Source organism: Chelonia mydas, chromosome 9, assembly GCF_015237465.2.
Source record: "Chelonia mydas isolate rCheMyd1 chromosome 9, rCheMyd1.pri.v2, whole genome shotgun sequence".
In the NCBI taxonomy this organism is placed as follows: domain Eukaryota; kingdom Metazoa; phylum Chordata; order Testudines; family Cheloniidae; genus Chelonia; species Chelonia mydas.
The window spans coordinates 41940581-41955530 of NC_057855.1; the positions used below are offsets into that span (position 1 = coordinate 41940581).

The following is a 14950-nucleotide window of genomic DNA, read 5'->3' on the forward strand; positions in this document are numbered from 1 at the left end:
GTAAAATAAATGCATAAAACCATGAACAACTAGCATTCTCTCTTACATGGAGAAAAGCAAGGTTAGGCAGAGTCTGTGTCCTCCCCCATTGTCTCTCTTGAATCTAGGATGTTTTGTCATAGAAGTGCTAAGTTTTATTATTTATTATTAATGTAGCACATCTGGTATGCAAAAGTCTCTGCAATCCCTAAACAATGGAGGTGATCAAATATGAATTCCAGCCTTAACTTTCAGCTGTTGGGTTTGCCAATTTAAGCCAGCTGCTACACTATTTTAACATTTAGGGCTAGATTAGATATCCTTACATTGACTAGTATCATACTCCATGAGTGGTCTCATTGGAGTTGTTAAACTACTCTTGGGGCAAAGCATTAGTAAACGCCAGGAAAGGTACCAGGATCTGATTAGTGATGGATGCTTTCCAAATACGTTTAAGAAATGCATGAGAATTTTTGTTTTTAAACTGGAATACTGAAGTGAGAAAACAAAGCCCAGCTTCCACTGTTGTGTGTTGTATTAGGACTAATTCAGGGCAAGTGTGACTCTAGCCATGATGGGGGAAAGACTTTATCCATGTAACTGATCCAAATCTTTGTCATTTGTACGCGGGGGAGGGAGGGGTGTAAGTAGGAGGGAAGAAAAGGGCACAAAGAGGAATGGGGTAAAGCGTTCCTTGGCTAAGCGGTTGCAGACGCTGTAACTTTTTCATGCGTCTGATCAGCTCCTGCAGCGCAAAAGGCGCCCTGCAAACCCAGCGCGCTGGGAAAGGCTGTAGCTGTGTGTAACCGGTGTGTTGCACGGAGCTCCTCTTCTCCCCCCATCCCCTGGAGCCAGAAACCCAGGGGCGCCGTTTCCACCCAGAGAGGCCAGTTTCACAACGCGGAGCGGGTGCCCGGAGGGGAAGCACGGAGCGGCCCTTAACTCTTGCAGGGACTGACTTGCGGCGCCTGCGCCGGTGCTGCCGGGTGTGAGCGGCGGCGGCGGCGCGAGCGGGCTGTCCCGGGGCGCAGCGCAGCGCAGAGCCATGGTGAAGATCAGCTTCCCGCAGCCGGCGGCTGGGCTCAAGCCGGAGAAGGCGGCGGAGGGCGATGGGGCCCATTCGGAAATTCTCCTGCCTCCGTGCGCGGTGAGTCGGGGCGCTCTCTGCCCCGGGCCCGGGGAGCAGCAGGGCGCAGTGCGCCCCCAGCCTCCGCGGTGCCCGGGGAGCCGGGGTGGCCGCTCTGTGGGCGGCCCGTGCCTTGGGCTAGGGGCTCCCCCCTGCACGGTGAGCCTGGCGTTGGGGGCTCCAGGCAGGGCAGCGCCCCCCCCCCCTCCCCGCACGGTAAGCCTGGCGTTGGGGGCTCCAGGCAGGGCAGCGCCCCCCCCCCCCTCCCCGCACGGTGAGCCTGGCGCTGGGGGCTTCAGGCAGGGCAGCGCCACCCTGCCATGAGCTGGGGTGAGTGTCCAGATGTGTTTTCCCATCCCCTACCCGGTTCCTAATCCACCCCGAGTCCAGCTTGTTTGGGGGGAAGGTGCTACAGAATGCATCTGTGCTTGCTTCCTCCGTGTATTGTGAGTAGGGGAAGCCCCGAGTGTCTCCCCCCTCAGCCCCCCGTCCCCCTTGTGCTTTGCTAGTCTTGGTGGCCGCGGGGCTTGTGGGGTCATTTTAGGCCCCAGAGCCGGAGCAGCGAGCTTGGGGCGCACAGAGAGCGCGTGCTGGCTTGGTAAAAAATGTGCATTGCCTCCCGCGCTGGTTTGGGTCTCTTATTTTGCTACAGAGCTTTTAAAGTGAAATCCTGCTTGCGAAGGCGGTTTACCTCTTCCACCCCCTGGGCGGTAGTGCCCTGGTAGAGTGGGGGAGCCCAGAAATGATGTTCACGATGGCTCTGGTGCCTGCTTTTGCTTCGTTTTAGGCTTCCTTGATACCACCCCGCTCCGCTGCTGCAGTCCTGCTGCGTTTCAGTTGTGTTTGATCTTTTCCTTGCACGTTTTCCCTCCTACCTAGAAGGAATGGCTGTCATTTCCCTTCGAGATTTAAATAGCCCTGACTCCAGAGCCTGCCTGGAACATAAATAAAACAGCCCCCTTTACCATTTGGGCTTTGTGTGTGTGTGTGTGTGTTTGTTTCTAGATAGTTGAGTCTGTATGGGGAGATCTCTTCCTCCTTCAACTCCCAACAACCCAACCCATCCCATCCCATCTCCAGATATCCTGCTGAGTCCCTGGGGTGGGCACTGCCTTTGTCCCTGTTAGTTAGGAAACTGTCCTTGACTCTTGTGAACTGCAGCCCCCTTTGTCTGGATGTTAGATGGACTTGGAATGAAAAAGACATCAGCAGATCTTGGCACACCGTTGACTTGTCAGGTAAACGAGTCCGGATGTCCCAGTAACATGTGTTCCCCCCCCACCCCCATAGCTGGCCTCACTTATGTTTGCTGTTAAAGGGCTGCCCATTGAAACAAGGGCCCATTCTTTTCTACCTGTTCCTGAAGTCATATAATGCTGAATTTGTGACATCAGCCAGTTCCATGGCAACAGATTGTGATGACATAGGTACAAGATTATAATTGTACTGCTCAATCAGGGAGAAGCTGGGATGTGAGAGGGGGAGACATTGGGTGTTTGCTTGATGGTAGCAAAGGAAAAACAGAAGCACTGGGCAGCTTTTAATATTAATTATACCCATTTTTCACCTCTCTGCCCACACCAACTTTGACCTGATGTGAATTCTCTGTAAGCCTTTTTGGTGGGGAGGGCTCAGTGTAGCTAATGTTTGTGATTTTCTTGCATGAGCAGACACTCTAAAAGAGCCAAAGCTGTATGGCATTGTGGACGTTGGTTTGTCCTAGGGTGAGAAATGGGCACATTGAGAGGCAGCTGTGCATCCTATTGTAGGGAGTGGTCCTGCTTGGGCAATAAAAATACAAGATGAGACCAATAAATACAAACATTGCAGCAAATAATGCCTTTTGGCCCTAGGCGTACACTTGGGTGGAGGTGATCTGGGGCTAATTGTTCCTGAATGATGATCAAATTAAAACCTCTTTTGATTGAGGTTTATCATTAGCGTGGAGAAGAGAGTGGAAGAAATGAAAATCCGGGGTCTTGAGAAAATTCTGGGGTCTTGGCAAGATTAGGAGCAAGGGGGAGGAAGTAGTGATAAAGTGTAACTAAGAGTATGGCACAATTGTGTTCAGATTATTCAGTTTTTCCAAAATAGGAGTTGATGTTCCCAACTTGAATTTACTTTGCTGGCTTTGATTTACTTTTGGTGATGGATGATTGAGAAAGGAAAGGTCTTGCACAGAGGCGACTATTGGGAGGGGGACAAAGTGAGGCACCAGCTAAAGGGAAGTGGGGGAGGGGGCTCTGAGGGGGGCGCTGTGCTGCGCCTGTGGAGATTTGTTTCCTGCCAGGGACAGAGGTGTATGGGGGTATTATTACCTCCTGGGAGTACAAGGTTGTTCTTGGGATCCTGGGATCTAATTGAGGCTGATGTGTCCCAACCACGGAATGCGGTAATGTGGTAATCAGCAGTGCTTATTGCATGCTAGTGGCTGTGTATATGGTACCTCTCAGTTGGAATGAAGAACTATTCCTACATGAAGAAGTCAATATTGTCACATATGGAAAGGAACCTTTAAGTGCTCCTCAAATCACATGAACTATTATGGGCTCATCCTGCAAGGTGTTCCTTGCGAGTGGACCCCCACTTGAAGTTAATGAAGGTTCATGCAGGTGTGTGTGTGGAGGGTCTGCCTGAACTGAACAACTCACAGGATCAGGACCAGCGTAAATGACAACACCATCTGGTTTAAAATGCTTGTGAAACAGATGGTGGCATTTAAGCAACATTTTACACCTTTTCACAAATCTCTGAAAGTATGTGCAAAGTTTGATTATTTATTACATCCTGATATCCCACCGTGTTGAGAGAAATTGTGATGTATCCATCCTGTTAATATGAAACTGGGTGTTCTGAAGTGCATTCTGGCTCTGGAAAGTATCTCTGTCAAAACAAGATTGTGGAATTCTCTATGAAAGTTCCATTTATAAAGGATTATTAAGAGGTGATTTAGTAAATTGTTTAATTTTTAGAGTCCAACAGGTCAATACGTTGATCAGAACTATGATCTTCTCTAATACCAGCTACTGATGTGCTTATAACTATAGATAGAACATATTGCTAGTGTCTGTGTAACATGCTTATAACATCTATTAATTATTAACCCTTTATAAGCTATGTATAAATGGAACCTTAATATAAAGTATGACCATTTATGGTCTCTCCCTGGTTTCCAGATCCAGTTTGCCCAGTTCACAAATAAAAGGGTTATTTCTCTTTCTCCTCCTCCCGCCTCCAAATTTCAACCCTGAAAACTCAACCTAGAATTGAAAAATCAAGCGGGTCTCTTTTGGCTCGCATGTCATCTGCAATAAAGATTTCTACAACTGGAACTTAGTTAGTAATTTTGCTGATGTTGCATGAGTCAGAATAGGATTCATCTTTCCTTCCTCCGGTCTTTGAAAACAGGAGTTAAAAAGTAGCAAAAGCGTACTTAAATCAGCTGTGTTACCAACCCCAAGCATTCAAAAATCATGAGGTTGGCTTAAATCACAAGATTTAAAACAAAAACAAATGCTGGGTCATTCTTCTTTGCCTTTTGGTTTCTGAGCCTTTAGGATGCACTTGAGTCATGTTTTCAAGCTTTATTTTTTCCTGCAGCCCCGAAGAAATATATTATTTTTTAAAATGAAAGCCGGGACTCTTGAGCAGTCTCTGGAGTCCAGCAGTTGGGGCTTTAAGAAAAACACCAAATATTGCAAGATTTGTGATCAAATTGAAAGTTTAGATGCACCAAGTCGGTGAAGTAAGCAGAAATGATAACGAATGGACATAGGGAACGTGTGAGAGAGTGGTATTTTTATGATGTCACTTTCCAGACTAGAACCATACTTTAAAGGATTAGATACTTATTGATATTATCTTGTGTGTGTAACACGTGCTAACTGGACCAAAAGGAGGGCATATTTCTTTGTGTGCGTATGTTGTATGACAGAACAACTTTTACGTACTCAGTGGGGTTTATCATTCAATGCTGGGTTTTCTTGGCACAATGCTTGTTGCTGCCAACAGTTCCTGCTGTTTCACCCTGTGCTCCAGCTGCTTTGTGTTAAAATGACATTGGTGATGTAGAAACAAGGTTCTATGTGCTCTTTTTCTTTTGACCCCAAGAACTTCAATCCCATCTGTAGGAGATGGGACTGGAAAGTGATGGAATTTGGACATCACTAGTCTGTGAATTTGGGCAGATGCACTGTAGATGCAAAGATGTGACAGGGAGGACAGCAGACGCTTGAGATTCTAATACATTATAAATAGGGGTCTACTTAAATTATGGAGAAATAACACTTTTTTGTGGGTTGGTCATGGCATAGATAGCAAATTTTGTGGATATGTGACATGAATTTTGGTATTTATCCTGTGATTGACCCATGAAAAATGTGTGATTTTTTCTTCAGTATTTCTCAAGCTGGGCCCCGCAACCAGTTTGTAGGGGAAGGAGTAAGGGGGCCGCAGTATTGCTACCCTTTCTTCTGCACTGCTGCTGTTGGCGATGTTGCCTTCAGAGCTGGGTGCTGGGCCAGTAGTCGCCACTGTTCACTCTGTCTTCAGATCTGGGCAGCTGGATACTAGATTTCACGGGGGAGACCAGATTTCATAGTTTGTGACGCAGTTTTCATGGCCATGAATTTCGGAGACCCCTAATTACAAAAAGTTAGTAAATGAGGAGTCTGACAGCAAGCCCAAGTGATGCAGCATTGCACTTCCCTGCTGCACAGTTGAGATGATTGATTTCATTTGGCGAGACGTAATTCAAACTCAATCAGAAAATCCACATAATTTTGAGGCAATCACAATATTTGATGATTTTGTAGTGAAAACAGTCTACTTGTCATTAACGCAGCCTTGCTGAGTGTGGCTGCAATAGTCTTCGAGGTTATGTAGTCAGCTGAATGACTTATATTCTCTTTTATTCAAAAATATTTCAAGATACTTAACTGCTTTCAGTGTGAGTTTTAATCAGATTGATTAAAGACTGATTTTTGAAGTGGAAAAGTACAATTATATATGCAGGTATTTTCAAATACACTGATGACAAAACAGCTTATTGTCTTTTGTTTGTGTATGATCATGACACACATGTAAAATCAAAAGATTTGTCTAGTCAGACTTTAAAAAGGCACTCAAGATTAACAGACCTAAACCGTGATGGCCACAGCTCTCCACCCCAGTAGTAGTGGGTAACTATCCTACAAGGATGGTGTAAGACCTGGAGTAACGGATTTCTTAAAAATCTCTTACGGGAAAGTGGGATAAGGGGATTTGGAAGATAGCGTTGCCAACTTTTGAGTCACACAAAACCGCATACCCTTGCCCTGCCCCTCCCCTCCTCTGAGAGCCTGCCCCCCCCACTCCCTCTCCCACCATCCCTCAATTGCTCATTTTCACCGGGCTGGGTGAGGGCTCCAGCTGGGAGTGTGGGAGAGGGCTCCAGGCTGGAGGGTGGAGCTGAGGGGTTTGGAGTATGGGTGGGGACTCTGGGCTGAGGCTTTGGGGTGGGGCTGGAGATGAGTGGTTTGGGATGTAGGAGGGTGCTCCAGGCTGGGATTGAGGAGTTTGGAGGGTGGAAGGGGATCAGGGTTGGGGCGCTGGGGGTGCGGGCTCTAGGGTGGGACTGGGGATGAGGGGTTGGGGGTGCAGGAGGGTGCTCCGGACTCAGATCGAGGGGTTTGGCGGGCAGGGGATCAGGGCTGGGCAGGGGGTTGGGGCGCAGGAGGGGGTGAGGGGTGCAGGCTCTGGGTGGCTTTACCTCGAGCAGCTCCTGGAAGCAGCGGCATGTCCCCCCTCCAGCTCCTATGCAGAGGCATGGCCTGGTGGCTGTGTGTGCTGCCCTGTTCACAGGCATGCTCCTGCAGCTCCCATTGGTTGAGAGGAGCCGGAGGCTACATGTAGGAGCCGGAGGAGGGCATGCTGCTACTTCCGGGAGTCGTGCGGAGCCACAGCAGGCAGGGAGCCTGCCATAGTCCTGCTGTGCCGCCGACCGGACTTTTAACGGCCCGGTCAGCGGGACGGCAATAGGGCTCAGTATGGCTCTGGTAAGACTAGACTTCGAATACTGTGTTCAACTGTAAAAGCGACAAAGAGTCCTGTGGCACCTTATAGACTAACAGACGTATTGGAGCATAAGCTTTCGTGGGTGAATACCCACTTTGTTGGATGCATGTAGTGCATATAGTAGCCACTACATTCATCTGATGAAGTGCATATTCACCCATGAAAGCTTATGCTCCAATACGTCTGTTAGTGTATAACGTGCCAAGAGACTCTTTGCCGCTTTTACAGATCCAGACTAACACGGTTACCCTTCTGATACTTGTGTTCAACTGTTGGCTTTTAATTTTCCAGGGAGATAGATGTCAATTGAAGGGAATGCAGAAAGGAGTCATAAAATCATCAGGGGCTTGAGGGATTGATTTAAGATGAAAGATTGAAGAGCATTGTTAAATAATGATTAGATCTGTGAGATATTCACCAACACCTTTCAAATATTTGTAAACACTGAGAGGGAGCAGAAATACTTAGCATGGACTGAGGGAGCTGGGGATGTAGGAGGGGGATACAGCTGGGAGTAACTGGATGAAATTAAGGAAGGGGAAATTTTTAAATGTAAAAAAAAAAATAACAATTCTTCCTGACACAAAATGGGCAATGTGCTAACTTGGTGTGGGTGTAGGGAATTATCTAGCATTGGAAGAGCTAGCAACCTCATCCCTTTCCTATTGACATCAGATGGGAATTTTGCCATTGATTTAATGGGAACAGGATTGGGACCTAACATTTTTAATTGGTATTCATGCTTTTCATCTTGAGCCTGGTCCAAAGTCCATTGAAATCCATGGGAATCTTTGTTTTCTTCAGTGGGCTTTGAGTCATGGCTGTTCGGTTCATCACTGTGTGATGCTGGAAGTGCTTATTGTGCGGCCATGTCTGCTGCCCTGTGATTATCCTGAACCCCTTGCTGGAGCCTAAATCCTTTCCTCTGGGCTTCCCTTATGTCAGATGGACCCTCCTTTTGTGGCATCCCGATTTTCTCCCTAAAGAGTTGCTAGCGCCTACTGTAACAGCTCTGATGATGATTACAACTAGCACAAGAAGAATAGCTCTGGCTGTTGGAGTAACAGGGAGTACTTACTGTGAGCATGAGTTACCTGGCTATTAAGGCGTTAACAGTGAAAAAAGGCCTAAATTCCTTTTCTGGCAATTGTGGGGCCTTGGGGATTTTCTTCCTGGGTGACTGTACTTCTTCACTCCCACAATAATGACCCTCCCCCACTTCAGTGACTGCCATAATCAATAAAAACAACGAGGAGTCCCTGTGGCACCTTAGAGACTAACCAGTTTATTTGGACATAAGCTTTCATGGGTTCTAGCCCATGAAAACTTATGCCCAAATAAATTGGTTAGTCTCTAAGGTGCCACAAGGACTCCTCGTTGTTTTTGCTGATACAGACTAACACGGCTACCACTCTGAAACCTGCCATAATCCAATATCCCAATAAAAAACAAAAGGTCACTTTGAAATGCGGAAGGTTAGCTCTTCTGTGCCACAGTGTGAGGTGAGCATTGTCTCCTGTTGTGGGGACTGAGCATCAAGCCAACACATCCACTCTAGTTTCTTCTCCTTTCTTTTTTTCCCTCATGCTCCAGACAGGGAGGGTTGGATGTGGCTCTGCCCCTGAACTTACTAATAACTCTGTCTCTCTCAGCTGAGGGGTTCACCTGAGGTTTATAGAGTTGCTGCTCTGAGGGTGGCTAAGTTTCATATGTGACGTGATGTGTTCCCAAGGAGCTGTGATTCCTGCCACGGGACCAGTTAGCCGACATCCCTTGTTTTCTTGGTGATCTGTGTAGAGTAGAGGTGGCAAAGATATGTTTTAAATGTAAGTTTTTCTCAGCCTGCACTTCTCTTGGCCTCTCCAGTTGTTATAGAAGGTATTTCTATGTCAGGAAGAGGTTTCTTTTTTGGTTTAAGCCTTCAGTGAAGACTCAGAAGAGCACTGTCCAAGCCACGTTGGCAGAAGTGCTTGTCAAAGTGATTCTGGTGCAGGTGACACTAGGAGTTAGGGTATGTTGTGCAAATTGGGACTATGAGTTTACCTGAATTGTGAGCTGTACTGAAAAAAGTATGTAAAAATTCTTAAGATGTTTCAATAACTTAAATAACAAATGTTGATGTGAAAAGGTACAAAAGGGAGATAAAATAACTGTATTAGTCAAAACAAAAAGGCCAAGTTGATATGATTCAAGGACTATTGAAATTATGCTTGTTAAAAACAGGAGATGTGGAGTTGTAAATTAATGAGCCAAAGTTGGTATGTTGGAATTAGGCCTAACTAATGGACAAAATAACGAGGGGATAGATTGTTCCGCCCATCTCTCCCTTTTTGGGTTCTTAAAACGAAGAGCTTTTGTGAGAAAAACAACAAAAACAACAACCCAGAAGGAAAGAACAGATGGAGGCTACTGGAGCAAGCTTTGCCATCATGCCTGCCATCCCCCCCATGTCTCCTGCAACCCTGAGCCTTTGTCAGCCTGATCCTGAAAGGTATCTTGATGAGACCAGGCCAGAGAGAGGGATCCAGATGACATTGCCACCCTTGCTGGATCCAGCTGACTCACAATTACTACCTGAGATAAAACGGGATTGGATTTTAACAGCAGAGCTACAACAGCTATAGTCCATCTCAATTGATTTCTTCTCTTACCTAGTTATTACCGTCTTTAACGCCATCTAAGAGACTGTCAAACAAGGGTTTGTTTTCCTTCTGAAATGCTCTGCAGCTGAAGGGAAAGGGAACAAGAAATGTTGTTAAAATGCATACCTTACTTAATGCTTTACATTTCAAATGCTTTAACTGTTTGTCGTTTTCTGTATCTTTAATAAAAGGTTAACAGGAATTTTAATGGAGTGTTTGCCATGGTACTACACAGGCTGAGGTCTCTGCATACCAAGCCCTAAACCTTGTTTAATACTGTTTTAATGTTCGGTAATGGGTTATGTTAATGCCTTTAGCTCATATTTTCCATCTAAATTAATACAACATTTTCTGTGGTGATGGGCACACGATAAAAACCTAGATGGCTACAGGGTGTGCTTTGCCTACGTGTAAAAGCTGCTCAACACCAGGTCTAAATTAGCAGTTACACGGTGTTTAGCCAAAGTCATTCTGCCAGTATGGTTCCAGCCCTCATATACTGAGAGTCAGGCTCTGGTGTGTGACTTCCATGCAGGATGGCTTGTGGAGCAACAGTGCTGGGGGTTAAAGAATTTGGGGGCCCTGTGCACTACAGAAATTGCCCTCCCCCAGTTCCTCCACCCCTTCACTCAATTTGGTCTGGCACCCAGCTGTCATGATGCAGGTGCAGCCAAGCCACATCTTAACAACACTCTGACCCCGTATGCCAGGTCATGATCACACTCACTCAAATTTGGCCTGTCTGCCGCACCATCATAGCAGAGGGATGGCTAGGCCAAACCTGAGCAGCGCTATGAGCCTGTATGCCAGGTTGCAATGCCGCCCGCTCAGACTGGGTGGTCAGGGGGTCCTCTGAGATTGAACCCAGTGCATGTGTACCGAGTGCACATCTCTTAGTCCCAACCTGGGGAGCAAAGAGAAGGGGATGTAAATAACATCATATAGCAGAGACAGTAACACAAGCATGTGACATCTAAGTAGGTTTATTTTGAATATGCTCATCTAATTTTACTTACAAGCATTAGAGTCGAGTTCAAGCTTCTGAAGTTGTTTGTACTTTCACCATGTTAAAGTAAATTAGATGTTGCTTTGAAGATGTTTTGTTTTATTTTTTCTTTATCCCCAAGTCTTACATATCCAGTAGGGCTGAAAGAACTTCCTCTTCATTTTGCTGCATTGGTCATGAGACCAGAATCTGATATTTTAAAAGAATCATGGTCTCTGGTTATCAGTTTTCCAGTGTATTGGGGAGAGGGGAGGAAGGGCACGCAGAGGTGGGAGGATTAGGAAGGCATTGTTTGAGAAATGGCAACAATTTCCTGCAGGATCCACTCTTGTGGAATGATAGGATATTAACTGGATTTTAGACATTGTTGCTGGATATTCTAATCAAGGATAATATAGGCTGCTGCTAAAACTGGAGGAGAAAAAAGTTGTTAAAAAAGCTATTTCTAGCAGAAGTGCTAAATAATACTAGGTTTAGAAACATGGGAATCTTTTTCAGCAAATGAGATGTAGGTTGAGGTGTTGGAGGATTTCTGAGCCTGTGAATCTTGGTTTCTTAAAAGTTAACCCTCAATCCGAGTACACTCTTTTAAAAACTGAACAGGATTCCAAGTCAATACAAAATTGTAAATATGTGTGTTTCTAGCATGAAAACGGATCTTTCATTTACCTCCCTTCCTTACTGTACCTTTCCCCTTAAAAAGTTGGTAGTACAATAAGCATTGTGGCAAAGCATGGGGATATAGTTAAGTGCCTCAAAAAGGGATAGTCATTTTAATAAGCATGAGTGGAATGAATGTGAGAAAGAGGCAGTAAGCTTATCTCTATGTAGAATGTAGTCATCCAGCTGCCTCCCCCATGCCTCCCAGGGGACTTAAGAGTGATTTTTTTTCTTTTTAAGTTTGAGACATTCCTTCTGAGATGCAGTAAGCTCTCTGCCAGTCTGTCTGAAGACAGTATTATAAGAACATAAGAATGTTCATACTGGGTTAGACCAATGGTCCATTTAGCCCAGTATCCTGTTTTCCAACTGTGGCTGGTGTGAAATGCTTCAGAGGAAATGAACAGAACCAGGCAATTTTCAAGTGTGCCATCCTCTGTCATCCAGTTCCAGATTCTAGCAGTCAGAGGTTTAGGGACACCCAGTGCATTAGGTTGCGTCCCTGACCATCTTGGCTAATAGCATATCATGGATTTATATAGTGGCATTATGATATTTTCTGTCTTATTACCTATCCATTTCCTAATGGTTCCTAACATCGTCTTAGTTATTTTTGACTGCGGCTGCACGTTGAGTGGATGTTTGCAAAGAACTATCCACAATGACTTTCAAGACCTTTCTTGAGTGGTAACAGCTACTTTAGACCCTGTCACTTTGTATTTGTAGTTGGGATGATGTTTTCCAATGTGTATTACTTTGCATTTATCAACATTGAATTTCATCTGCCATTTTGTTTTGTTTTCATCTGCCAGTCACTCAGTGTTGTGAGATCCCTTTGTAACTCTTCACCATCTGATTTGGACTTAACTGTCCAAAGTAAGTTGGTATCATCTGCCAACTTTGCTACATCACTGTTTACCCCCTTTTCCAGATCATTTATGAATATGTTGAACAGCACAGGTACCAGTATAGATCCTTGGGGGACATGGCTGTTTACCTCTCTCCACTGTAAAAAAATGTTTAATCCTACTCTTTCATAAGAATGGCCATATTGGATCAGACCAAAGGTTCATCCAGCCCAGTATTCTGTCTGCCGACAGTGGCCAATGCCAGGTGCCCCAGAAAGAATGAACCTAACAGGTAATGATCAAAGTGATCTCTTTCAAAGTGATTCCCCTCATCTTTTAACCAGTCCATTAAAGGACCTTCTGTTTTATCTCATGACTGCTTATTTTGCTTAAGAGTCTTTGGTGAGGGACCTTGTCAAAGGCTTTCTGAAAGTCTAAGTACACTATATCCACTGGATCACCCTTGTCCATATTTGTTTGACCCCCCTCAGAGAATTCTAATAGATTGGAGAGGCATGATTTCCCTTTACAAAAGCCATGTTGAAAGTGTTCCACAACAGATGGTGTTCATCTGTGTGTCTGATAATTCTGTTCTTTATTACAGTTTCAGCCAGTTTGTCTGGTACTGAAGTGAGGTTTACCAGTCTGTAATTGCCAGGATTGCATCTGGAGCATTTTAAAAAAATTGCATTAGTTATCCTCCACTCGTCTGATACAGAGGCTGGTTTTAGTGATAGTGATACCACAGTTAGTAGTCTGCAATTTCATATGTGAGTTCCTTCAGAACTCTTGGGTGAATACCATCTAGTCTTGATGACCGTGATGGGATGGATTAAGCCTTGAGGCTCTGCCACACCCTGCCCCAGAAAAGGGCAGTAGAGAGGTCCTCCAAGATGTCTAAAGCGGCTGTGTGTGAAGCAGCCAATCAGGGCCCAGCAGGTCAGTATAAGAAGAGCTGCAGGGCCAGAACGAGTTCAGTTCCTTGCTAGAGGTGGAGGAGAGTGGATGATGCTCCAGGCTGGCTGCTGGGACTCCACAAGGACAAGGTCCTGAGGTAAGGGTGAAGAATGTGTGGGAGCCATGGGGCAGTGGCCCAGGGAATTATAGCAGTAACACAGTTTATTTAAAGGGATGTTGCGGACAGCTGCTATCTATAGGGTCCCTAGGCTGGGACCTGGAATAGAGGGTGAGACTGGGAAAGTGGCCTGGACTTTGAGGCAGCCCAGAAGGGGAACTGAACTGTAGTGGCCCAGCTGAAGAGCTTGGGCCAGAAAGGCCCTGAGAGGGCAAAGACACTGCCTCCAGGGAAGGAGCCCTGGGGCACTGCTCTATTCCGGAGCAGGGACAAACTGAGAGAGACATTACAGAGGGCACTGAGAGAGGCCCCTGTTGGATTTGTACCCCAAAAGGGGTTTGTGTTGCTTTTATCTGTGAGACTGACTGTTTATGACTTGGCCGGAGGGCTGAGTCACTGAAGACCCACCACAAACAGAGTGAGTGTGCAGGCACACTCACTCCGCCAGGGAGCGCTCACGAGAGGTGAGTGTGACCCCGTTACAGTGACTTATTACTGTTTAATTTATCAATTTGTTCCAGAACATCCTCTATTGACACCTCAATCTAGGACAGTTCCTCAGATTTGTCATCTAAAAAGAATCACACAGGTGTGGGGATCTCCCTAACGTACTGTGCAGTGAAGACCAAGGCAAAGAATTTATTTAGCTTCTCTGCAATGGCCTTGTCTTCCTTGAGTGCTCCTTTAGTGCCTCAGTCGTCCAATGGCCTCGCTGGTTGTTTGGCAGGCTTCCTGCTTCTGGTGTACTTAAAAAAATTTGCTGTTAGTTTTGAGTCTTTTGCTAGTTGCTCTTCAAATTTGTTGGACTGCCTAATTACACTTGACTTGCCAGAGTTTATGCTCTATTTATCTGTTCTATTTTCCTCAGTTTGATTTGCCTTCCAACGTTTAAAGGATGCTTTTTTGTCTCTAACTGCCTGTTTTATTCTGTTGCTTAGCCATGGTGGGTTTTTTTGGGTACTCTTACTGTTTTTATTATTTTATTTTGGGTATACATATAGTTTGAGTCTCCATTGTGATGTTTTAAAAAAGGTTTCCAGGCAGCTTGCAGGCATTTCGCTCTTGTGACTCTTCCTTTTAATTTCCATTTAACTAGTTCTTTTTGAACTTAAATGCTGTTGTGGTGGGTTTCTTTGGTATTTTCCACCCTACAAAGATTTCTAAGTACTATATCACAGAGTAGTCTCTGCTGGTCTACAAGTCCTGTGGTTCTCTAAGCCTATGTTACAAGCTATAATCAAAATACATTTATCATGTTGTATCTTGTTGAAACCTCTCTTGCTCTCTCTGTCGTTATTTTTCTCTGACCATTACCTTCATGACCGTGCATTATTACAGCTGGAGTAAGTAGCTGAGATAGAAATGCTTATTAGAGATTTCTATCTCAGCTACTTATATGGCTGCTGTCATTGGGGTATTTGAGCACTTCCCAAGTATTTAGAAATAACAGCAATCTCTCCTTTCCCTACCTGTAGGCAAAATAGCTTGACAAATAGTTGGGTTTTTTTGTCGTGGTTTGTGTGAGAGTGGGGTATGTGTCTGTCTACTTGTTTGAGAAGG

The 14950-nt window shown here is 45.3% G+C and overlaps 1 protein-coding gene across 3 annotated transcripts in view; it reads left to right on the top strand.

Annotated features, from left to right (window-relative positions):
• The first annotated feature begins 639 nt into the window (after nt 1-639).
• Nucleotides 640-14950, top strand: part of ITM2C (integral membrane protein 2C) — a 43011-nt gene continuing 28700 nt past the window's right edge. The window contains exon 1 of one of the 3 annotated variants that reach the window (XM_043522504.1): nt 640-1126. In XM_043522504.1, coding sequence (XP_043378439.1) covers nt 1025-1126 — 102 coding nt within the window. In that variant the 5' untranslated portion in view covers nt 640-1024. The remainder of the gene's footprint in view (nt 1127-14950) is intronic. The other 2 variants (XM_043522505.1, XM_037908955.1) reach the window with 2 other exon arrangements.